Source organism: Festucalex cinctus, chromosome 12 (genome assembly GCF_051991245.1).
Source record: "Festucalex cinctus isolate MCC-2025b chromosome 12, RoL_Fcin_1.0, whole genome shotgun sequence".
In the NCBI taxonomy this organism is placed as follows: Eukaryota; Metazoa; Chordata; class Actinopteri; order Syngnathiformes; family Syngnathidae; genus Festucalex; species Festucalex cinctus.
The window spans coordinates 6,600,031-6,624,991 of NC_135422.1; the positions used below are offsets into that span (position 1 = coordinate 6,600,031).

The 24,961-nt window shown below is 39.1% G+C and overlaps 4 protein-coding genes across 5 annotated transcripts in view; 1 reads left to right on the plus strand and 3 right to left on the minus strand.

The window, feature by feature from the left end:
• Positions 1 to 7,373, plus strand: part of dlst (dihydrolipoamide S-succinyltransferase) — an 8,440-nt gene extending 1,067 nt beyond the window's left edge. The window contains exons 2-15 of the mRNA XM_077538726.1: positions 54 to 87; positions 171 to 210; positions 387 to 448; positions 936 to 1,010; positions 1,101 to 1,156; positions 1,275 to 1,383; positions 1,472 to 1,654; positions 1,744 to 1,817; positions 1,901 to 1,998; positions 5,275 to 5,405; positions 5,686 to 5,759; positions 5,834 to 5,917; positions 6,002 to 6,169; positions 6,777 to 7,373. Of these exons, the coding sequence (XP_077394852.1) occupies positions 54 to 87; positions 171 to 210; positions 387 to 448; positions 936 to 1,010; positions 1,101 to 1,156; positions 1,275 to 1,383; positions 1,472 to 1,654; positions 1,744 to 1,817; positions 1,901 to 1,998; positions 5,275 to 5,405; positions 5,686 to 5,759; positions 5,834 to 5,917; positions 6,002 to 6,169; positions 6,777 to 6,911 (1,323 nt within the window). The 3' untranslated portion in view covers positions 6,912 to 7,373. The remainder of the gene's footprint in view (positions 1 to 53; positions 88 to 170; positions 211 to 386; positions 449 to 935; positions 1,011 to 1,100; positions 1,157 to 1,274; positions 1,384 to 1,471; positions 1,655 to 1,743; positions 1,818 to 1,900; positions 1,999 to 5,274; positions 5,406 to 5,685; positions 5,760 to 5,833; positions 5,918 to 6,001; positions 6,170 to 6,776) is intronic.
• rps6kl1 (ribosomal protein S6 kinase-like 1) lies at positions 7,329 to 15,465 on the minus strand. 2 transcript variants are annotated; one of them, XM_077538722.1, is made up of 12 exons: positions 15,376 to 15,465; positions 14,781 to 14,897; positions 14,483 to 14,657; positions 14,109 to 14,233; positions 13,852 to 13,944; positions 13,730 to 13,777; positions 13,363 to 13,495; positions 10,994 to 12,289; positions 9,704 to 9,793; positions 8,505 to 8,587; positions 8,309 to 8,404; positions 7,329 to 8,235 (listed from the first exon to the last, which is right to left on the minus strand). In XM_077538722.1, the coding sequence occupies exons 3-12, from the start codon at positions 14,616 to 14,618 to the stop codon at positions 8,125 to 8,127; spliced, it is 2,211 nt and encodes a 736-aa protein (XP_077394848.1). In that variant the 5' UTR covers positions 14,619 to 14,657; positions 14,781 to 14,897; positions 15,376 to 15,465; the 3' UTR covers positions 7,329 to 8,124. The 2 variants fall into 2 exon arrangements, with proteins under 2 accessions (XP_077394848.1, XP_077394849.1); XM_077538723.1 differs by lacking the exons at positions 7,329 to 8,235; positions 8,309 to 8,404 and having other exon boundaries at positions 8,563 to 8,642.
• A 2,012-nt stretch (positions 15,466 to 17,477) lies between these two features.
• Positions 17,478 to 20,243, minus strand: olfm4.2 (olfactomedin 4, tandem duplicate 2). Its single transcript, XM_077539973.1, has 5 exons — positions 20,187 to 20,243; positions 19,937 to 20,104; positions 18,975 to 19,184; positions 18,371 to 18,512; positions 17,478 to 18,271 (listed from the first exon to the last, which is right to left on the minus strand). The coding sequence occupies exons 1-5, from the start codon at positions 20,241 to 20,243 to the stop codon at positions 17,478 to 17,480; spliced, it is 1,371 nt and encodes a 456-aa protein (XP_077396099.1).
• Positions 20,244 to 21,822: 1,579 nt separating this feature from the next.
• On the minus strand, positions 21,823 to 24,727 carry LOC144032217 (olfactomedin-4-like). The gene is made up of 5 exons (XM_077539932.1): positions 24,671 to 24,727; positions 24,421 to 24,588; positions 23,607 to 23,819; positions 22,719 to 22,860; positions 21,823 to 22,616 (listed from the first exon to the last, which is right to left on the minus strand). The coding sequence occupies exons 1-5, from the start codon at positions 24,725 to 24,727 to the stop codon at positions 21,823 to 21,825; spliced, it is 1,374 nt and encodes a 457-aa protein (XP_077396058.1).
• Positions 24,728 to 24,961: the final 234 nt, after the last annotated feature.

Genomic DNA, 24,961 nt, shown 5'->3' on the forward strand with positions numbered 1-24,961 from the left:
AAGGACTGGTGTTCACTTTATGCTGTTGTTTTACTGTGTTTTTCTTTGCCAAGGGAAATAATGTGCTGACTCGCAGAGGTGCAGCAGGTATGTGTCAAGTTTATTTTTGCTTCTTGCTAGTGTTGTTCCTGTCAAGTTATTGATGTAGTGCTGTTCTTTTTTCTTTGCAGCTATACCAACTAGCTACCCTTTCACTGCCAAGAACACTGTGTAAGAGCACACACTTAAAACCACACTGTTTAGAAAAGGTGCAACGTGTTGTCCTTAAAGCATTTGAGCAAATGTTTGGAAGCTGGTATTAGAATTTTAGTCATTTTATACATGAATAACAAGTGAATTTATAATTATTTAAAACATGTTTTAATATATATTTTTTTCTTCTAAAGAAAATCTGATCCACGCTCCAGTGTCTTCCAAATCCAATACTTCAGGACCTCTGTTGCCTACAGTATGTCTCATTATATTCTGTATACATGCAAATGTATGGTGCATCTCAAGTTAAAGCGTTGAGAACATTTCTGTCGTCAATTAAAAAGTGAAACGTGTATAGATGAACTAGATCTAGTGAAATATTTTCCAATTTTAGATTTTATAATTTTACTGATTATATCTTACAAACGGTGCATTAGTAGTTAGCATGTCTGTCTCACGTCTGATGTTAGGGGTTCGAAAATGGACTTCAGCCTTCCTGCGTAGAGTTTGTATGTTTTTCCTTGTTGAAAAGGGATGGCTGGATTGTCAAATCAGGGAATTATGTAATCTCTAAGTATTGGTTGAATGTATAAGTACTTTTTAATTGAACTATTGAAATTTTAAGTAAAAATGTTAAATGCAAAATAAAAAAGACAAATATTTTTTGAGATGCACCTGCATACTGTATATACTGTACATTCCTAAAGTACATGACTAGTTCTAATCTTGTCTTTGTGGCTAAGGAGATGAAGTCATCACCATTAAGACCCCCGCCTTTGCGGAGTCTGTTACGGAGGGGGACGTGAGGTGGGAAAAAGGTAACTCCTTTTGGTCTTAGCCTCAGTTGTTGCGTTTAATGTGGGCCGTGTTGAGACACTATTTTGATCGTGAAACTTTTCTTCCTACAGCTGTGGGGGACACTGTTTCAGAGGATGAGGTGGTGTGTGAAATTGAGACTGATAAGGTAAAGACCATTGGAAGCAAATAAAGTCCGACTTAGTAGTATGGGAATAGTTGTGTGTTTTATAAATAAAGGTTTGAAACTACCTTCAAACATTCAAATTTGTGTTTCTCTCCACTAGACATCCGTGCAGGTTCCTTCTCCGTCTTCCGGGGTGATCGTGGAGCTTTTGGTTCCTGATGGAGGCAAAGTCGAGGGGGGAACGCCTCTCTTCAAGCTTCGAAAAGGCCGTGTGTTGTTCATATTTCAATACAATAGCGTTATTGTCATCTTTGTTGGTGTTATCGTTTTCATCATGGCCTCTCTCGTACTTTTTAGCCGGAGCTCCTCAAGCTGCAGAAGCCCCAAAAGCCGAGGCCCCGGCCGCATCTGCCCCTTCACCACCTTCCGATCCCGCACCTCCCCCTCCTCCTCCCCCTCCCCCCGCAGCTGTTGGCCCCATTCCCGCCACGATGCCCCCTGTGCCACCTGTGCCAGCACAAGCTATGGATGCCAAACCAGGTTAGCTGGCCGTGTTGTGTAAAAACTGCTGCACAACACCCTCACGTCATTGATGAATCATTCTTTTGGCTCTTTGTGTCTTTCCATAGTGTCAGCCATCAAGCCCACCACAGCGGCAGCCCCCGTGGATGGAGGAGCGAAAGCAGCCCGCACTGAGAGCAGGGTAAACGGCTAAATGAATCAGACAGGGAGATAATTTTGATGCTATTGGTTTGCTAAAACATCTCAATCTGTCTCTGAATTCAGGTGAAGATGAATCGCATGAGACTGCGAATTGCGCAAAGGCTGAAGGAAGCCCAAAACACTTGCGCAATGTTGACTACCTTTAATGAGATTGACATGAGGTAAGAAGCTTCAATTGCTCTAGCTGCATCTATCCTTTACACCAGGAGGGAGGATTGCTGTGATAATTTTACTCTTCTTTTTTTTCCCCCCAAAACTGATTCAGATGATGATGATAATAATAATAATAATAATAATAATAATTTACAAGAATGAATAAAAGGTTAAATTTAACAATACAGGTTAATGCAAATTTAACACAAGAAGATTTTACTTGTTTTACGTTCTGCAAATTTTTTCGGGCAGTCTGTCTTTACTTCCATGTCTGTCTGACCCGGCCTATCTGACAGTTTTCATTGTGGATGGGCAAGTATTGAAAGCAGGTATCGATTGGGTATCGGAGGCCTTATTTCGGGCTGCCGTTTTGTGGCTATTTTATGATCAGGAAGTACAATTTAGAAAAATAGAAAATTGCCATTGATTTAATACAATTTTCAGAAAGAAATGTTTTATTCATATATATTTTTTTTTTGTCTATTTTTTTTTTTTTAATTGGGAATTTTATGTATCAAAGTTATTAGTGGTCTCTCTTACTAGGAGTGTGACGATATCGCGATAAATCGTGATACTTTGTCTCCCGATAGTTTATCGATACGTCTTCTTCGCAAGTATCGCAATATTTGTAGTTAATATACAGCCTCTATAGCGGCTCCATTGTTCATGACTCATTGAGCAATTCGTTGGCGGGCCACCAGAGGGAGCACTTCATAAGAGTGGTGGGGAAATGGACGGAAGTGGACTCATGAGCTTATTTATTATTATTTATTTTTTTTATTATTATTTTATTTTATATATATGTATGTGTGTGTGTGTATATATATATATATATATATATATATATATATAAATTATATGATTTATTTATATTTTAATATAATGAATTTATATATTTTTTAATTGTTGTATTTTTGTTATTTATTATTTATTTATTTTTATTAGTAGTAGTAGTTTTATTGTAGATTATCGTGGATTTATTACCCTGGCAATATATCGATAATCGTGGTCATATCGTGAGATAATCATTATCGTGAGCCTTGTATCACATATTGGTGTTGTATCGTGAGGTAGTCAGAGGTTCCCACCCCGAGTACGTACCAATATCGGTGAGTAGTCAAGAGTGTGTTTAAAAAAAAATATGGTATTGAACATACCTAGTTTTCATAATCAAATGTGGCCCATCTGCACTTCAACTAGAAAGTATGCAAATATTTGCATATTCACACCTTTCATCCGTCTTTTAGATGTGCACTCGTGTTTGCAAGTGCAATTGACACTAACACAAATGGTTATAGATTGGAATCTGCCCAATCGAGAAAGCTTTTTGAAACCGGATCCCCGTCTGAAACACCGGAATGTAAATATTTGGTCATAAATCCATGGAAAACAAAGATAAGAAATGTTAAAACGGCCTTTATTAATTTAAAAGGAAATGTTATTGTCTGCACTCGACCCACCGTGCTCAAGAGGACACTTTGAGGATTTCTTTCCTCGGCAAATGCGCGGTGTCAGCTTTCGGCTGTTGCAGCTTTTGCTTGCGTCCTAATTGGATTGACATTGACGGTCTGGAGGAAGACTTCCCAGGCTCGGGCTCATCTGGAGCCGAAGGAGGCGGTCGGAGCGCAGCCTCTGCCGATATGGGCTTTTATGTCAGCCCAATAAGATTTACACACTCTGGAAAGTGAAGATTTTTATCGCTTCTTCTCTCCTTTCTCACCGAGTCAGTGTCTTGGGAGGGGCTAATTGCGTTAGCCGAGAAATCCTAGAGCTTCATAGACAGGAAAACAAACAATTAAAAAGAAAGATAAAAGTGAAAAATGAGCAAAGGTAAAATGATTAGCAGGTCAATTGCAGTAGCTTTCTAAAGAGCCATTATCTTGTTTTCAAGCCGATTAAAAAAATAAGTGCGTTTTTAACTTTTTGCACCTTGTATCAAATGTGACAATAAATAGTCCATTATTAGCACACTATTCAACATTAGGCGCTTGCTGTCGTCACTAGTCACACTTGACTGTGATTGTGGTATTATATAAGTTATAATAATGATTAATAATTAATAATTGCAAGCAAAGACTAAAACTTGCGACTGAAATTATGCTTGATGTTTAATTAATTTGTCAAGGCTTTAAATATTAGATACATAAAACTGACTAATGACATATAATTTGAAGGAAATACCTATATATCCCAATATAGCATTTTTACTTTAAAAAAAAAAAAAAAAAAAAAAAAAAGTGCAATTTTCTATTGTTTTTTATTTCTATTTCTGATCATAAATGCTGTCATGAGTAAGTACCAATACTTTGAAATAAGGCCTAGTATTGGCCCAATACGAGACCTGGTATCGGTCCTTTGCAAGATGGGTAACAACTCATTGATCTTATTTTGAAATAGAACTTAACATTGGTGTACAGGTGCATCTCAATAAATTAGAATATGCTTCATATTTAGGAGATTCATTAAAAAAAAAAACCCACACATTTCTACATTCAAAATATTTTTTTTTTTTTGTTTTTTTTTTTGTTCTTGTGTAGCACAATTATAATTTCTTGAAATGGTGAATTTTGAATTTTGGCTTTTTCGTTAACTATAATCATCAAAATTATTTTTTTAAAAATAGTACATAATCCAGTCTGTGTTGTGACTCTATTGGTTTCACTTTGTGAATTGAATACATATTGTTGGTGTTGGGCTGAAACCTATGTCACAATTTGGTGAAATTCGTTTTTTGTTTTTTTTTGTTTTTTTCCCCTAAATTCTATTCTATTGGTCCACATGTGTGGGTGTCATTTTTTACAAAAATTGTCAAGCCCTATTTTAGGACTTGGCAATGTATCAAAAAAAATATCGATATTGCAATATTGGCCCATGGAATATGCATATTGCAAAGACAGCCAATAATTTTCATAAGGAATTTTTTGCTTTTACATAAATTCGACCAATCAGACACAAACTTAATCGTACATCATCCTCCAATAGTTAAACATCATCGAGATGCAATTACAATTAATTAAGAACACATTGAACTTAATTATTTTACCACATGAAAAAAAAATGTCAGTCTTTCATTTGACAATAAAAATGTTATTTTTTTAGGTACGTGTTAAATATCGCAATAATATCTATTGCAATATTCAACAACTATATCGCATGTTTTTCCAATATCGTGCAGCGCTGATCTAAATTGTTGAAAATGAAACACTTAAGTGCTTGAACGTGACCTTGTGAAAGATGTATGAAGACCGTAAATGTTGCTTCATTTGCGACTTTTTCCCTGGCAGCAACATCTCGGAGATGAGAAAGATGTACAAAGACGCCTTCCTGAAGAAGCACAACATCAAGCTGGGCTTCATGTCTGCGTTTGTGAAGGCGTCCGCCTACGCTCTGACTGACCAACCCGCCGTCAATGCTGGTATCGGCCTCACCACACAAGATGCCTGGCATCACGCTTTGATTTGATTTGACGCCGTGCGAGCTGCACGCTGGTGTCGACTTGTTTTTCCCGTGTCGGCCTCAAAACCACCACTGACTTCCAGCAAATGTATTTACTGCACTTTTCCATTGCTGACCTACTTAGAGCGACCACAGGCGAGCAGTGGTGATCTACAGGATTTATTATTTTTTTAATAATTGTAATAATCTAAGACAATCTTCTCCTTTCTGTGTTTCCGTGTTCCCTTTTGTTTTCTCAGTCATTGATGACACCACCAAAGAGATTGTGTACAGGGACTACGTAGACATCAGCGTGGCTGTGGCCACCCCAAAAGTAAGTCAAGTGTGTTTGGCACTCATTGGAAGTGTTCAACTTGACCACAATGTTCCTTATGAATTCTCCCTCAGGGTCTGGTTGTCCCCGTAATCAGGAATGTCGAAGGAATGAATTTTGCCGACATCGAGAAGACCATCAATATGTTGGGCGAAAAGGTTTGCGGCGTTCTAAAATGTCTTGCGTAACACAACGGCGAGACGAACTATTGTGATGAAGGCGCATTGAATGTTTGTTTCCAGGCCCGCAAGAACGAGCTGGCCGTGGAAGACATGGACGGAGGGACCTTCACCATCAGCAACGGCGGCGTGTTCGGATCTTTGTTCGGCACACCCATCATCAACCCGCCTCAGTCTGCCATCTTGGGCATGCATGGCATATTTGACAGGCCTGTGGCAGTGGCTGGCAAGGTTTGTGTTCGCCGCTTGGAATTTCAGCATCTCTGTGTGTGTGCAAAAAACAAAAACAAAAAATTATTATAGAATAGTCCATTTTCATACACGCTGCCTAATAGAACAAAGGGAAATTAATTTTGAATTGTGTGGTTCTTTAAGGATGATGTACAGTCAATGTTTGGAATAAAAGAACAGCAAGTTCTGCAGTGTCATAAAGCACCACAGGGTGGCGCCCTATTCTACCTTTTTTTTTTTTTTTTTTTTACTTTATTTCAAACATTTAAAATGACAATAAAACAAAAGACCATAATTTAACAATTGTCAAAAAACAAATGATAAACTAACACATTTAGGTTATTCCACAAAAAAAAGGATGAAATAAACAAATTCTTAAATTGACAAATACTTGTCAATAAAAATAAATACAATTTATCAACCTTAATATGAAATTTCACACGTACTGGTATGCTTTTGTATTTATAACGGTTTAAAAAAAAAAAAAAGGTCATAGGTTTGTGGTTTTTTTTTTATTATTATTATTAATTTAATTAGTTTAACACACAATCTCCAAATGAACCTTATCATGCATTTATTTATTTATTTTCCTGTTGTGACTGCACAGGTGGAGATCCGTCCCATGATGTACGTGGCCCTGACGTACGATCATCGCCTCGTCGACGGGAGAGAGGCCGTCACCTTCCTGCGCAAGATCAAGTCTGTGGTGGAGGACCCCAGGGTGCTGCTCCTCGACATGTGAGCCCTCCACCGCCAGCTCCAGGCCCGACCAACTGAACCGCCCGCCCCCACGCGACCAGTGGCTATACCCACCCTATGGACATTACCCACAATATGGATTTATTTTGTTTTCTTTTGTAAACAGTTGGGTTGTGCAATATAAGGCTGGAAGTGATGTAAGGGTTTGGTACTGTCTGAGGAGTTCCCGGGTTCTGGTCTTTAGATCAAATAGTATATTCAATCTTGTATGTCCGCCATGTGTCATTTTCTACATGAAATTATGCTCAAGTTATTATGGGATGGCAAAGTTAGCTTCAACATGCTAGGTGAGAGAATGATGGTGCATTCAGACCAAGGAACATGTCCAAAGTAATGAACTCTAATTGGAGAATTGATGCTATTTCACAATAATGTGGAACATTATCAGTATGCTCTGACAGAATATTTAAGAAGAATGTTTTAATAAAAATCTACAAGTATGGCATTTGGTGTTTGTGTCTCTTACCTGTCTCAAGTGGGCAATAATGAGGGGGGGAAACATTCAATGGGAAGTTGAAGTATAATTCATGACAAAAGTAAATGAATCAGTTGGATATTGATGCAAACATTTCTTAACATTCAATACTGTCAAGTGTTCTTTTTTTTCTGGCTTGTCTTGATATGTTCAGCTTTGCTATTGGGACAAATTAGGAATTGTTAAATTAATAGCCCTACCAAAAGTTCATTTCCAGTAAGTATTCCAATTTCAGAAGAGCTTGTAAAATAACGGGATTTGTTAGATTCTCACTATCAGGAATTCTTTAGGTACAGTATTTGGTTTATGTAACTTTTCTATCTGGTGAGAAATTTTTTCAGAGACTGTCATGTGTGTGTGTGACACAAAGGCAGAATTCTGTTGAGTATATGAATAAAATGTCATTTTCTCCACAACTTTCAGTATGTGACAGTTGGCCTAAAAGATTGTCAGATGTTAATCAATTTCATGCATGGTGATAATAGTTGTAAAAAAAAAAAAATACTAAAAGTCTAATACTCTAGTGCTGTATGTTGAAGTGAACTTGTAAATACACGCTTTTGATGGGACTTCATGCGGCCATCACTTCTCAGCGTCAGTCAAATTTTCTTTGGGAAGCACATGCCAGTTTGGACACATTTAGGATGCTCGTCACTTCCAGTGCATCACAGAGGCCAATTTACATTTGTATTTGCGGCCACATCTCGACATCTGCACCCAGCTAGCAGCTCAGCGCCTTCCAGGAGACGCTGCTGAAGAAGGGGTGACACTTGATGTCGCTCACACCTCCACCACCACAACCCAAACGATAGCCAGCATCAAACTGAAGTAACTGTGGAAGCGGAAGAAAAGACTTTGCTTAATTCAGTCATTCAAGGGCGGAAAAAAAACTCACAAGTACATACCTCAGTGAGCAGAGATGCAGCTGCGGTGCTCAGGTGGTCGGGGATGAGCAATTGAGTGTGGGAATTGATTCCTGTCGGGTGGAGCTGCCATAGTGGCTGGAAGCACAGAGAGCAAGAATATGCAGATTACCACTGATGATTCGTCAAATTAAGTTCACCCTTTTTTTTGTGAATGTTGTATGTGTGCATCGCTTACCATTCCTGTGAGAAGTTCAAACAGCAGGGCTCCCAAACTCCACCAATCACAAGCTTCCGTGACTCTGGACACTCCACCAATCTCTGGTGACAAAATCTACTTGTAATGAATACATCTATACACCGGAGTCGTACTCCTCTGTTCTTGAAAGGAAAATAAATACATACATAAATAAATAAATAAATAAATAAATAAATAAATGAAAACTTAATGAAAATTAGCTTATGAAAACCAGACATTGCTTTTGAATAGTTGTATAGAATTATTAAAAATAATAAATAAATAAATAAATAAATAAATAAATAAATAAATAAATAAATAAATGAAAACTTAATGAAAATTAACTAATGAAAAACAGACGTTGCTTTTGAATAGTTGTATAGAATTATTATAATAAATAAATAAATAAAGAAATAAATAAATAGTGAAATGGACGTGGACAAAAATGATGGTAATCTTGGCCCATGAAGTCCACTTTGGCTCAAACGACAACAACGATAACAACTCTTGCACCTTGACCATGACTTAACCTTTAATTCCTTTGTAGGTCATTCTAGGCTGTTTTGTTACCATTTGTATTTTTCGGGTCTTCAATTTGTCGCCATCGTGACGACTTATCGTCTTTTAAATACGGTGACTAATTACAAGTTTAAAGACACCTGTGGTACTGATTAGAGGACACACCTTGGTTGAACATGTCTATATGGACAAATTATTTTAAGTCCATTCAAGGGGTATCATCATTTTTGTCCATGCAGACCTGTTTAAAGAGATCATTTTAAAATAATAATAATAATTCTTTTGACACACAATTCAAAAGCAATCTTGTCTTATTTATTAAATTTCATTTTTGGTTTCATTAACAGAGATTGTTTTGTCCACATCAGTCTATAAGACCAGAGGTCAGGGCTGGACTGGCCATCTGGCATACAGGGCAAATGCCTGGTGTCTTTTGGGGCCGATGTGGTGCTATATATAAGTTAATATTTTCCTCCATTTTACCCCAAGACAACTCAGGAGGGGGTAGCTTATTAATCAATTAACAATATAGAGTACGTACAGAACCAATAAACGTGAGTGGTAGAGCTATGTGGTAGCTAAGGGTGGTCAGTAATCGGGCTGGGCCAATGGGCCTAAATCAAAATGCCAGGGCCAATTATTTGTGCCATAGTCCAGTCCTGCCAGAGGTTGAGTACTACCTGGCGCACAGTACATCTGTTCCATGGCATCACAGTTAATTTCCGACTGAACTTCACTCCATTGTCCAAAAAATGTCAAGCACACCTTGCCTGAAAAAAAAAAAAAAAGTAATATATTTTTAATCAAATGAAATGTCCTGTACGCATTCATTGAATTGCTTTGTTAAGATGCATTTAGGTAAGCAAAGGGAGAGACACAGATGGGAAAACAAACGTAAAGGTCAAGAAAGTCAAAACACTGCCAGAGTTTGTCTTTAGCCACAGGTGCTTCTCTAATGACCTCGTTTACCTGCCGGCTGAGTACAAGCACCTGTAGTGAAAGACAAACTGTGGCCGGCTTTTTACTTTGTGGATTTCCCATTTCTGGTGAGAGAGGTGTATTAACTCCCAATAACGTATAAATACGTTTTTTTTTAATGTTCTAAGTGTCCCAAAGACGTATTTATACGTTTTTTGTTGTTGTTGTTGTTGTTGTTTTTTTTATGCTAGAGCATACAGAAGGCTTTGATGCAGCCTCTCAACTGCAAAGAACGGTTGCAGAAATTGTAGTTATTACACAAACGGCCAGCAGGTGGCAGAAGAGCAAAGGAGATCAACCAGGGCCATGTAGAAAAAAAGCTCAATTACTTACAATTTTAAATAGATTTGTGAAAACTGATGAAACTTAGCTCTCTTCTAATGCTAATTGCTGCAAAACGGAAACAGATAGAAACATACTTTTTTTTTCCTGATGAAAGAAGAGACTTTAATCTTTCTTTTGATAGGTTCCATGCTTTTATAGCAATCGAACACAATATTCTGTGGGCCTTGCAAAATCAGTCAAAATCCAGTAAAACAGCCGGGAGCGAACGGGACTGCTTCTGTGAAAATCGCTGGGAGTGAATGAGTGAAACAGAGTTGGGTAATCCAGGTCCAGAAAATAAAAACCCTGCCACAGTTTGGCTTTAGTCACAGGAGCTTCTACTTGACCGATTGGTAAATAACTTGTTTACCTGCTGGTTGATTAGATGCACCTGTGACTAAAGCCAAACTGTGGCAGGGTTTTTACTTTCTGGACCTGGATTACACAACTCTGGTATTAAGTGCTTCCTTTTAAAAATATGTACTTCCTGACGCATCCTAGTGAAATGAATCATTTCAAGGTGTGTACTAGTAGTAGAAAGGAGAACAACAATTTTGTCGTCTCTAAACAAGGCGTTCGTCAGTGATCGATTAAACAGACTGACGATTAGATGCCATGACAGACTGTCAAAATTTTGTTAAATTCCCACCTATGCTGATGTCACTCACCATTGCTGGTTAGCAGAACATTCCTGGGGTTGAGATCCCGACATAAGATTCCCTGCTGATGAAGACTCTCCAGGGCCAGCAGGATTTGGGCCCCCCACACGCGCACCTCGGATTCAGGGAGCCCCCAGCAGGTCTGACGGCTGGACTTCTCTGAGGCTTTTTGCGGTAAACGAGGTATGTGGCACCATCCATCCACCTCAATGATCTGGTCATCCCCGTTCCCCTCCGTCTTCACAGGTGAGCCCTCAGTCCTCGGGCGAGGGGAGTACCAGCTGGAAAAGGATCCTTCCGTGGGCGGAGCCACATTTCCTGGACTGAGCAGCTCACGGGCTTCTTCCACGCCGTCTCTCACATCGACTGAAGTCGTTTCCCTCGCAGGGAAAGGCCAGGAGCTTCCCGGGGTGGCCCGCGCCTCCCTGTGGTCCGAGAACACGGCTTGGTCTGTGCTCCTGAGGACCACCACTCCGTTTCGTTCCTCTGAGCCGGGACTGCTGCCGGCCTGCTTCACGTCCAAGTTTGTCATCTCGTCACCTAAGATGGATCCCTGGGGAAAGCCAGGGCCGTCCCAAGACGCTCTTCCGTGAATTTGCGTTTGGCAGTGGAGAGGAAGATGTAAAATGGCCGGAGAGGAACTTAAAATATGACTTTGAGAATCTGTTTTTGTACACGAGGTCCGCTTTGAATGAGGCGCCAAGTTCAAGTCAGTGTCAGTGACTGCATAGGGGTTTATTTGGTCACCTCTCAGTGCTGGATCTGCAGCCTTCCAAGCTACTTCAAAGTCAGAACTGCACTCGACGAGTCCAGTTCCAGCTTTGCCGTCACCGAGTCCCGACATGACGTCCAGAGCTTGACTGACACGAGCGCAAGATAGAGGAAGAGCGGGTTTGTCCTGAGTTTGAGAGGAGCGCAAACACAAAGTCGCAGCTGGTGGATGGATACTAGCGCCGACCTTCGACCTGGCCGCTCCAGAAAGCAAAGTCACACGGTCGAGTTTGCTGTAGAACGACGCGGCCGAACGGGAGTTCTGCAGGCAACCCGTCTCCTCGATGTAGGAGTGAGTCCCGCAGCTGTCCAGACGCCGCTGGGTCTCGTCCCAAGACCTCGGGTCGTCGCCGTCCGGGCTCTCGTCACTCAGCTTGTGAGGACCGCTGACGCTGTGCTGGTAGTCTGTGCTGATTGTGGGTGAGGTGTAGCTGCTCGTCATCTTGATGCTGTGCTGGCCGGGTGTGATGCATTCTGGGTGTTCCTTGGCTCTCTCTTTCCTCAGCTTGTTAAGTTTGGAGAAGAGCCTCCCACCTTAAAAAAAGAAAATTCATCTATTCATTCCATTTTTATCCATCCATCCATTATCTGAACCGCTTGCTCCTCACAAGGGTCGCTGGGGGTGCTGGAGCCTATCTCAGCTGGCTCTGGGCAGTAGGCGGGCTATACCCTGGACTTGTTGTCAGCCAATCACAGGGCACACAGAGACGAACAACCATCCACTCACACAAGCACACCTATTCTACAATTCAGAGCGCCCAATTAACCTGCCATGCATGTCTTTGGAATGTGGGAGGAGACCGGAGTACCCGGAGAAGACCCACACAGGCACGGGGAGAACATGCAAATTCAACGCAGGAAGGCCGGAGCCTGGACTCGATCTTGCGTCCTCAGTACTGGGAGGCGGACGTGCTAACCAGTCTTCCAATGTGCCGCCTTATCTATTTATTTATTTATTTATTTATTTATTTATTTATTTATTTATTTATTTATTTATACCAAACACTGCATCCTAAAATTCGTCAAAATTGCTTTTATTTTTTAGCAGTCTAAAAAAACAAAGCAGTTGCGGTCTAGCATCAATTCTCCCCCCCAACACACTTTTTTCCTATGCGTGATGATTGCTTTGCTCGCCAGAGGGCAGCAAATATCTCACGTCCTCATCCCACGTGAAAACATGGCGGCCCTGTGTATCAAATGATTATTTTTTTAATTACTGGACAAGAAAATAAATATACAATGGCGTATTACGCCACATAATAATAATGATAATGGTAATAATAATAACAATAATAATAATAATAATAATAATAATAATAATAATAATAATAATAATAATAATAATAATAATCATTATTATTATTATTATTATTATTATTATTATTATTATTGTATTTATTTTATTTATTAATTTGAGAGGGTTAATATTCTGAGAAAAAAACTGGCAAATTAGCCACTTTATAAAGTGGCAAATGTAGGAGGAAAAACTCACAAATATATATATACATATATATATATATATATATATATATATATATGGCCCTAATACACTGTTGTATTGTAACCAGGTGTTTTAATTGTACATATCAGTGGTCATATTTTCTTACCTTTGACATGTTCAAGATGGAGGTAAACTGTGTCCTCGCTGACGTAATACCTCAGCAGCTTCACCATGTACGGGACTCCTTGAGGGATGATGGTCGGCTGCTCCCTGCTTTCCCAGCTCGACTTCATCAGACTCTGCAAAAGCAAAGGGCAGATTATTTTTCTGCATTTTTCATTTAATTTATTTATTTGTTTTACTTTTACTCCCAGTCAACTTAAGAAATGAAAGGTTTAAAACATCACTGTGAACTGCACAAGTAAATGAACTCCTAATGATCTAAAGCACACCACATTATGTGACAAGCATGAGACCAACAAATAATCATCAAATGCAAGTAGATGCAACCTGGCTCAGAAATAAACACCCACCTTTACAACGAACGTCTCTTTATTAACCATGCTTTGGACAACTAGAACCTGCGCAAGGAAACAAACATGTATAAACGGCAATAAATACAGGAATTTAAAAGTTATGTGTCCTTTTCATTTACCTTATCACTGACACCCACCACCTTACACATCTCCAGATCCTCCACAGGAGAACTCAAGTGTCTTACCGGACGGAATCTCAGACTGCTGTAGCCCTGGTAATACAAAGAAATACAGCAGCTAACCTCTACCAGTCTTTTTGCCATCCATTGAAGAGTTCAACTGAGAATATCCAATCTTCTGATAGTCACTGGTAGTATAAGCGAGCATTAAAGATAAACAGACCAGTGGAAGCTTCCTCAGAACTTTTCAGTCATACCCCTAAATGAGAGTTCCCTTTTGCGAGGTTGTCCTGCAGGTGAGTGATGAAGATTTCCTCGGCTCTCTTCAAATACTGGGTCGTCTTCCGCTTCACAGCCTCCCGACGCTCCTTGTTTGGGTCCACTGAAAGACAAACTTTCTCAGACTCAAATCTGTCATGCGTAAATGGAGCAATATAACAAGGCCTGTCCTAAATGTGGGTCGTTGCACTGTGGAAAGTTTGATTTACAACTTCCTATTTTTATTCTGGTCTGTATGTTCCTGTCACATCTTCTATCACGTTATCGCCTGTTGGAACCTTTTTGTATGCCATATTCTCCCACAATTATCTTATAACATGATAATGGGATACTAAAACTGAAATGAACTTACATTGAACCCCATTCAGTAGTAAGTCCACCCCATTCTTATAATAACTGAAAGCTGCCTCATAGTCCTCGTTGACCTCGCTGTCCAAAGCCATGCGAATCTGCTTAGCCGCCTCCACCAAATAATCACGCTTGGCCATCCTCGTCTTGTTTTGGTGCCTGTCAAGGTCCAGTCGGGCCTGAGCACAGTTTGAGAAGTATTTAAACAAGTTGAGTTCCATAAACATAGAACAGGAAGTAAATGTTGAGTCTTTCCAAAGTGAGCATAATCATCTGTTTTTATTGTTTTACGAGAGGCACACCTTTGCTTCCTGGTTTCATGAAAAGCAGGACACATCTCTGCTAGGTGTCACCGGGCTCGATGTGATTCTCACCCTAGTGACCGCCAGGTTTTGGCCTCTGTGACAGAGCATGATGGGCTGGAAAAGTGGAAGCAAAGAGTTAACCGCCATTTGTACAGACAGGAAGTGAATCAAAAAATAGGCCTACTATTTTTTACGTAAAGGTATATGTAAATAGAGTGAATATATAAAATGTTTCAACACTATACCATCATGAAGACTTAGTTTCCATTTTGGATAACCACAATGTGAGTATTTTGTACTTTAGTGATACATTCAACCTTTGCTCTTTATCTTTAAAAAAACAAATAATTCCTATAAAATCAGAAGGCAATATCGAAACTGACAATCAATTGCATAATGGTGGAAACATAAAATCATTTTTCTCTTAAATCAGCCAAGCACGAGCCTCACATCCTTATAGCAGGAAGCCGACATCATCATCAAGAGATTTCTCATCCACCAGTACTCAACGTGCATAGCCAGCATCTTTACATTCCCCCGTGACAATAAATACAACAAACATCACATAAAAGCAATGATAAACACAGCGTACCTTAAGTGATGAGGCCGACCGAGCGTGTGCCTTAGCAGCATCAGCATCAGCCAGCACACAACACACTCATCCGAGGAGCAGCGGAGGAGGAGAAACCGCAGGCCTGGCCTCCGATTGGCTGAGCGTGATGTCACGTTCGGTACCATTTCACACGCATCGCTCTCTTCCCCCCACTCTCATCACGCCAGATGCTGTCTGATTTAAAGCGACAGTGTCGTTTTCTTGCGTGCGTTGCTATTTTACACTTCCAATCTAAATTGCATCATCCAGAATGGGAATCGCAAAACACTTTACCTGATTCATATATGTGCCACTCACGATGAATGGAAAGCTCATATTCAGATTTCATAGTGATGGGTGCTTAGTACCAGATGGAACTAGGCTGCTCCCCCACACTCTCTCACCCCCCTGGGAAGGGCAGGATTACAGAGGGGCAGGCATAACCTTATACGACTCACATAAGAGGCGAGGAGGGGAACACAAGGAGGATGCAGCAGCCTGTTCCCAAAAGAAAAAGGGAGGGGTCGGCTCTTCGGACCTAAAAGCTCAGTATTGATTAGATTTTTGATGACCTCATCATTTTCAATTATTGTTTTGTCTGTATGGGCAGATCGGCCTCACATTTGTGAGCTTGGGAGTTTGAATTCAGACTCTGGCTTTCCTGTGGATAGTTTGCATGTTTAACTCATTTGCTCCCAATAACGTGTAAATACATTTGTTTGTTTTTTAATGTTCCAACTGTCCCAAAGACGTATTTATATGTTTTTTTTGGTTGTTTTTTTTTTATATTCTAGCGCATACAGAAGGCTTTGATGCAGCCTCTCAACTGCAAAGAACGGTTGCAGAAATGGTAGTTATTACACAAACGGCCAGCAGGTGGCAGCAGAGCAAAGAAGATCAAACAGGGCCATCTAGAAAAAAAGCTCATTACTTTACTTACAATTTTGAATAGATTTGTGAAAACGGATGAAACTTACCTCTCTTCTAAGGCTAATTGCTGCAGAACGGAAACTTTTTTTTTTCCCTGATGAAAGAAGAGACTTTAATCTTTCTTTTGATAGGTTCCGTGCTTTTATAGCAATAGAACACAATATTCTGTGGGCCTTGCAAAATCTGTCGAAATCCAGTAAAACAGCCGGGAGCGAACGGGATTGCTTCTGTGAAAATGGCTGGGAGTGAATTTAATCTGAATACATTAAAACATGCATGTTAGCTTCATTGAAAAATTGGTGCGAACGTGAATGGTTGTTTATGTCAAAACTTTTCTCTACAATAATATGTTCTATTCACCCCCACTAGTCTAAAAATGGCATTCTAATTAATATAGCATATGTGGAATATCAGTTAAATTGCAACATCCAATTGTTTATATTCATCTCATCACAGTGCCTAGCTATGCCTGCGATCATCATATGACCAAAGAAACAGAAAATACGGGAGCCCTGATTGGTCGTTTCGAACACCTGTTTTCTGGGTTTGGTCATGTGACGTTCGCAAGCAGAATTTCTAGGCAATGTGATGTCATTTTCCGTTGACTGCAAGTGACAAAATGGCTGCCAACGAGATGGACCAAAACGGGTGGATTTTCCTGCTTAACTCTTTTCCTGCCGTTAACGTTAATTGACGTTAAACAGAAATCCCAACGAGTAGCGCCATGGTGGATGATGACAAAATCACCGCCACACATTAACAGAAGCCCAGAGGTGTTGTTTGAGAATGATTTCAGGTGTATACATACAGAGATTATGAATTGTTTATTTCTGAGTGAAAACTTAAGACTCCGCCTTGAATTCTCAGTGCCACAAATTCAATGATCTAGAGGAGGTAACAAGCACTCATGAACAGCACTACAAAATGGCAGTGCTACCTAAGGAGTTAGGAGTTGTACCTGAACCCAGGAAAACGGAAAATTCCACAATGTCTTGACATCATTTTATTATTTCATTCATGGGATTTGATGGATGAATGCCTCAAGTTGTTTGAATGCTTCAATTTGATTTTTATTAAAGAAAGGGCAGTAAATGTGTGTAACTGTGTGCTGAGGGAAAAAACAAAAAGATCAACTGCATTAATCACAATGCAGTTGATGCCAAAGAAGGGAGTCACACCATGTTAAACTTCACATAGTAGGACACGTAGTAGCCGTTGTTGTACATGTAGAGGAGCTGATCGGTGGGATTGTAATCCAGGCTGGAATATGTCTCCTGGAATTTAGGAAAGCGAATGCTGAGGTTTTTCTCCTCGCCGTTCCTGGTGTCGAACGAGTAGTAGATCTCCTCCGTGTTCATGTCCACAGCCCGAGTGGCGTACATGACTCCACAGGCCATGAAGGCGTTGCCGGTCATCTGTTTGTACGCGGCCGTGTTCCACACTTTCTCAATGCCGAAGCCTTTCTCGTCTATCTTTGCTACGGCTATTTTGCCTTTGCTCTCCTCAGACGCATACATTACCCACAATCCTTTCTCATCCGCTGCAAAGTCCAAGTACTGGGAGCTTGAGTAACTGTACGAGAAGGCCGTACTAGCACTTGGGATCACTCTTGAATCACACCCACCACTGGTAAGATTGAACTTGGCCATACTAAAGGGAGATTTTCTCGGGTAATAAATGCTGTTACCATAAACAACATAATTGTTACCGTAGCCTCTATAACTAACCGGAAATTCAATGTACCCAGACGATTTCACCAGAAGTAAATGTTTGTAGTCTGAGTAAAAGTAGAACCGAGTTGTATAGGTGCTGCTGTATCCACTGTAGAAGTACATGGACTCAGAACCTTTAACAGGTTTGGAGTCCTTCCCCCATCCACCGTAAATATAACCTGTCTGCAAATGAGAGTTGAGTTGAACAACTACAGGTTTGCTGAGTCTCATGATTCCTGCGTGATTGCAGTTGCCTGGAAAAGAAAATAATGTTACAAATTTCGGACTTGTTTCACCTTTTTTTTTTTTTCTTCTTCTTTTTTTTTTTAATGCAATGTGACAAGTTGACCAACCGATATCTGGCTTGGAGAACTCTTGATCCTTCTGGCACTCCTCCAGCTTCTTCTGCAGTTTGATAAACTCGATGCGGATCACTTCCAGGTTGCTCTTGTCGTACGACTCCAGTTGGTTCACAATGAGAGTCATGTTGCGGATCTACGATGAAAAGTCAAATGTTGTAAAACAGCAGCCTGAGAAAATTAAAATTCTTAAAATCATAGATTTTGTTATTCCAAAGTGAATTCTAAAAAAAATCCCGTTTGTTCACAATGCAAAGTGATTAATTCTTTTGGTGTTTTCATTCAGTAAATGTAATTTGACTGAATCGCACAATAGATGCTATTTATCAATGATTCTCATTTGCATAGAGGTGCGCAATTTATCTGCCAAATATGTGCATATTACCTCATTTAAATATCTGCAAAAGCCACTGGTGCACCGGGGCGCAATCTGGTTGGCAGCGCAGTTGCGCCTGCTTTGTGCATTAGACGCTCCCGGATAATAATAATAATAATAATAATAATAATAATAATAATAATAATAATAATAATAATAATAATAATAATAATAATAATAATAATAAATTACAAATAAATAATTATATGATGAAGTATTTACCTCGGTATAGAGAGAGTCAAACATGGGTGAGGATGAATTGAAGGAATCTTTGAGTTGAGACACCAAAGATTCGAACTCTCTGAGCTCAATCCTGAGCAGCTCAAAGTCCAGTTTGACGTAGTCAGCACTTGAGCCCAATATGGCGACTCGGTCCAGCAGATCTTTCAGTTCTCCCGAGTAGGACTCCAACTTTTCTTCATATGTACTTATCTACGCCATTAGCGAGGAAAGGAAAGTTTCAAATTCGTGAGATTATATTTTATCCATCCATATGCTTATTTAAAAAAAAATATATAAAAATACTAGGGATGCAACGATAAGTGCAGTATCGTGATATCGTGATATTAAAATTGCCACAATATCGTCGTCGTCATGTTGACGATATTTAAATGCAACACATCTGTTAAAAATGTTAGGTTGATTTCCATTTGTGCAGTCCATTTGGCAAATTTTTTAGTGCAATTTAATTTCATTAGGGATGTTTTGGCCCTTCTATGTTTAAAATCTACACTATTTGTCAGATGACGGTGAACATAATATGCCTGTGAAGCAAGTCAATATATGGAGGAACTCAATGTGTGCATGCATTAACAACATAACATAATAATAACATAATAATAACACAATAATAATGTAACATTGATGTTGTGTACAAAAGGAAAATATTGTGGGGGGTTTTGTATGAGCTCTTTTTTTTTTTTTTTTTTTTACAATATTGTGACCTTTTTTTAAATATCGCCAACCTCCCCACAATATCGTATCGTGAGCTTCATATCGTGATAATATCGTATCGGGACATTTGGATATCGTTACATCCCTAATAAATACAGCCACATACTGTATATAACATACACAATATATTCTTAAAAATATTATTATTATTTTTCGTCTTACTCTAATTATGCCTAAAATGTAGTCGTGCAGTGCAGTACGTATGACATCATCAATATCCATCAGCATACCTTGTTCATTTGAATCTGCACTTCCTGGATCAGATCCTTGCTCACTTCCTGCATGTGCTGCAGCCGGTCGGCAGGGAAGGTGGTGTCCGGCAGGTACACGTGACAAAGACACTCACCTAAAACTCCCACGGATGACGTCACATTACCAGACTCCCAGTCTTCCGCTGGCTGAGAAAAGTGGCAAAAAATAGGTCAAAGTTTGCAAATCGTGATGACATTCAAGCTGCATGTTTTCGTTGGTGTCACTTACAATCCAGGCCAGAGTTGGACTGATGACCGGCAGTAGCAGGAGCAGAGTGGACAGCATCTCGTCTCACTTCACCTCACGAATGTTTGTGGTCGCTTTTTGGAAGCCTTTTTAAAGCAAATGTCTTACCACCTCATCACAAACATATTCGCTCTTCACAAATTTATTGAGCTCCCTTAAAGACAAGCACAGATGTCGGTTCTCACAGAAACGTTTGATGACAGCTTGACCCCGTGATCATAATGTCATCACAGGGCCGGATGAGAACAGCACCATATGTACATGTGACATCTCAATGTATTAAACATACATCAGCATACATACATACGTACAACAGCTTTGTTTGCTTACAGTTTTTCTCAGTCGCTTTGGTACATTTTTCAGATCAGAATTGAATTGTTTTCAATTACCCCCACCCCCCCCCAGCCCCCCAGCCCCCCCTCGCCCCCCACTGTGTGTATAGGGATTAACGGCCCTGGCCCGACATCAATAAAGATGAAAACTTTGCAGCTGGTAAAGTTACTCTTTTAATGAGGATCTTTATCTATATAATGTGGGGTATAATGTTAAATGCTTCAAATCTATCCTGGGAGTGATCACTGCTTTAATATTCATATCACCAGCAAGATGCAGTTTTTAAAGTAGAAATATTCAACAGATATTTGGTACTTTAAATAAATTATCTCATACTATACACCATGATGTAAATATTATCAAAAAACATTAATTTACACACAAGGAAAAGAAATGTTTGTATTGCCAGTATGTGCTTCTATTATCAATAACACAATTCTCTTTTTTTTTTTTTTTTTTTAGACAGACGGATGGACCGGACATACGGATATACAGACAGACAGACAGATAGATGACATGTAATAAAAGTGACAATATATATTGATAAACAAAAATCCAACATCAGTAATATTAATTTTTGCTTTTTCATTTATTTATTTATTTATTTATGTATTTATGTATTTATTTATTTACGCGACCCTTGTGAGGAATAAGCGGTCAAGAAAATGGATGGATGAATGAATTTATTTATTTATTGTTATCAAAACACAATTTAAAGCACAGTATGAAATTTTTACTACATGGAGACGAAGGTTCGATGTAAATCGAACAAACTGATAAGAAATACAGACTTGAACGAGCATATCTGACTCAGAGGCAGATGAATTTGCATATTTCTCATGAACAGCCAATCACAGATATTACTGTTTTCATGTCATTTTCATTTATTTCAGGCAATAGCGTATAGTTGAACACAGGAGCAACAATTAAAACTGAAGTTTCGTAATATGAACAGAAAAAAATAAGAGGAAAAAAATGAGGAAAAAGGTTTTGCATATTACAATTAATGGCACATTTGTTGTTGTTTTTTAAACGTTTTGTTCCTACTTGTCCTTTGAATATATTTGCATTTTATTTCATGAGATGGTAGTCACTAGTCTCACAAATAGTGACATTTCATTCATGTATTCACTCTTAGAATCTGATAGATGAAAGACTCATTTTGTTTGAATGCTTCAATTTGATTTTTATTGAGGAAAAGGCAGTAAATGTGTGTAAGCGTACACTGAGCAAAAAGCAAGATCAACCTCATCAATCACAATGCAGCTGATGCCAAAGAAGGGAGTCACGCCATGTTAAACTTCACATAGTAGGACACGTAGTAGCCGTTGTTGTACATGTAGAGGAGCTGATCGGTGGGATTGTAATCCAGGCTGGAATATGTCTCCTGGAATTTAGGAAAGCGAATGCTGAGGTTTTTCTCCTCGCCGTTCCTGGTGTCGAACGAGTAGTAGATCTCCTCCGTGTTCATGTCCACAGCCCGAGTTGCGTACATGACTCCACAGGCCATGAAGGCGTTGCCGGTCATCTGTTTGTACGCGGCCGTGTTCCACACTTTCTCAATGCCGAAGCCTTTCTCGTCTATCTTTGCTACGGCTATTTTGCCTTTGCTCTCCTCAGACGCATACATTACCCACAATCCTTTCTCATCTGCTGCAAAGTCCAAGTTCTGGTAAGTTGAGTAACTGTACGAGAAATCCAAAGTGGCACTTGGGATCACTCTTGAATCATACCCGCCACTGCTAAGGTTAAACTTGCCCATACTAAAGGGCGACTCTCTCTGATAGTAAATGCTGTTACCATAAATGACATAATTGTTACCAACGCCTCTATAACCGGCTTGTAGTCCAACGTACCGAGATGATTTCATCAACAGCAGGTTTTTATAGTCTGAGTAAAAATAAAACTGACTTGTATAGGTGCTGCTGTATCCACTGTAGAAGTACATGGACTCAGAACCTTTAACAGGTTTGGAGTCCTTCCCCCATCCACCATAAATATAACCTGTCTGCAAATGAGAGTTGAGTTGGCCAACTATCGGTTTGCTGAGTCTCATGATTCCTGTGTTATTGCAGTTGCCTGGAAAAGAAAACAAACAAACAAACAAAAAACACTGTAAGGTCTGACTTGTTTCATCTTGAACAAAACAAAAAGAAAACAGAATGTGACAAGTTGACCAACCGATATCTGGCTTGGAGAACTCTTGATCCTTCTGGCACTCCTCCAGCTTCTTCTGCAGTTTGACAAACTCGATGCGGATCACTTCCAGGTTGCTCTTGTCGTACGACTCCAGTTGGTTCACAATGAGAGTCATGTTGCGGATCTACGATGACAAATCAGTGCAAGGTGAATATTGTGATCTGCAGCAACCTCAGTTAAATAATACGATTTTTGGTTCCTATAGTGAACTGTAAGAAAATCTAGTTTGTCAACAATTAGTTTGTTATCATAATTCGCGACATGTAATTTGATGAAAGGCCTTCATAGTTGAAGCAACAAAATTTTGAAATTGATGTGTATATGTATTTTGTAAAATATTTTTATTGTAATAGTAAAACAATAAGTCATTCTTATTTTTTAAAACCCATCCAACCAGCCATTTTTTCTCAACTTATGCTATGGGTGAGTTGAATTACAGTTTTTTTTTTTAAATCATCAATTAAACTATGATTTAATAAAGTGTTACCTGTACATGTTAAATTGTTTATTTTTATTTCATTTGTATATAAGTGAATATAAAAGAAAGCCATATTAATGTTTTTTTTAATATATATATATATATATATATATATATATATATATATATATATATATATATATATATATATATATATATATATATATATATACTTGGAGTTGAATAAAGCTCTCAACATTGAAAGAGAATGTTGAAATTGTACTCATTACTTACATGTTACTCATATGCATACTTTTATAAACACAAAAATTGCTTACAAATTAAGCTATATTAGAATTCAATTTTTCATCAAAAAAAGAAATATTAAAATTGTTTGTATATCCAGTGGGATTAAAAAAAAAAAAAAAAAAAAAAAAAGATGTAGTATTTACCTCGGTATAGAGAGAGTCAAACAAGGGTGAGGATGAATTGAAGGAATCTTTGAGCTGAGACACCAAAGATTCAAACTCCCTGAGCTCAACCCTGAGCAGCTCAAAGTCCAGTTTGACGTAGTCGTCAGCGCTTGTGCCCAACATGCTGACTCTTTCCAGAAGCTCTTTCAGTGCTCCCAAGTAGGACTCCAACTTTTCTTCATGCGTATTTATCTGCACCAAAAGCAAGGAAAGGAAAAGACACAGATTAGTAAATTATTTTGAACCACACACAAGAAAAAAAACACACTGTAGATGTCAGGAGTTAAAGTCTCTTTTTTTTCTAACATTGCTTTATTTTTTGTATTGTACTAGCTTTAAAATGCACAAAAATTTAGTCAGGTATCTATGTATGTTCTTGAATGTAAATATGTGTTGAACTATGTCAATAAAAGCATATTAAAAAAATAAATAATAATAATAATAATAATAATAATAATAATAATAATAATAATAATAATGCCTTAGAAGCAGTCAAAGTCAATAAACTATATCCAACCAATGTTATTTTATTTTATTATTTTTTGGTAAAATGTAGTCGTGTGTGCACCATGTATGACGTCATCAATATCCATCAGTGTAATGTTCTGCCTTCTATTATTCAAGAAATGATGCAAGAACATCTGTTTGTCAGCCGATTGCTATTTATTCAAGCACAGCCGTTTCACCTTGGTTCCAACTGGTAATTGTAGTTCTGTGTCCTAACACACAAACATAAGGCTATACTGCCAACTAGTGGATAATGATATCACTGCTATCATTACAATCAGCATACCTTGTTCATTTGAATCTGCACTTCCTGGATCAGATCCTTGCTCACTTCCTGCATGTGCTGCAGCCGGTCGGCAGGGAAGGTGGTGTCCGGCAGGTACACGTGACAAAGACACTCACCTAAAACTCCCACGGATGACGTCACATTACCAGACTCCCAGTCTTCCGCTGGCTGAGAAAAGTGGCAAAAAATAGGTCAAAGTTTGCAAATCGTGATGACATTCAAGGTGCATGTTTTCGTTGGTGTCACTTACGATCCAGGTCAGAGTTGGACTGATGACCGGCAGGAGCAGGAGCAGAGTGGACAGCATCTCGTCTCACTTCACCTCACAAGTGTCTCTATAATCGCTTGCTGAAGGCCTTTTTAAAGCAAATGTCTTATCACCTCATCAAACACATATTCGCTCTTCCCAAATTTATTGACGACATGCACAGATGTCAGTTCTCACAGAATCGCTTGATGACAGTTTGACTAAACCGTTTTAATGTGATCACAGGGCGGATGAGAACAGCAGCACATGTAGATGCGACATGTCAATGTATAT

Coding starts and splice junctions, on each gene's coding strand:
- rps6kl1 (XM_077538722.1), bottom strand. CDS start 14,618: ATGGCCAAGCGTGATTATTTGGTGGAGGCGGCTAAGCAGATTCGCATG. Junction 9,794..10,993: donor TGTTCTGCTAACCAGCAATG/GTGAGTGACATC, acceptor TTTTTTTTTCAG/GCAAGGTGTGCTTGACATTT. Junction 8,236..8,308: donor CTGCATCTCTGCTCACTGAG/GTATGTACTTGT, acceptor CCGCTTCCACAG/TTACTTCAGTTTGATGCTGG.
- olfm4.2 (XM_077539973.1), bottom strand. CDS start 20,243: ATGCTGTCCACTCTGCTCCTGCTACTGCCGGTCATCAGTCCAACTCTG. Junction 19,185..19,936: donor TGCAGATTCAAATGAACAAG/GTATGCTGATGG, acceptor CTAATGGCGTAG/ATAAGTACATATGAAGAAAA. Junction 18,513..18,974: donor TTGACTCTCTCTATACCGAG/GTAAATACTTCA, acceptor TTTTCATCGTAG/ATCCGCAACATGACTCTCAT.
- LOC144032217 (XM_077539932.1), bottom strand. CDS start 24,727: ATGCTGTCCACTCTGCTCCTGCTCCTGCCGGTCATCAGTCCAACTCTG. Junction 24,589..24,670: donor GTCCAACTCTGACCTGGATC/GTAAGTGACACC, acceptor CACTTTTCTCAG/CCAGCGGAAGACTGGGAGTC. Junction 22,617..22,718: donor GTTCTCCAAGCCAGATATCG/GTTGGTCAACTT, acceptor TTTCTTTTCCAG/GCAACTGCAATAACACAGGA.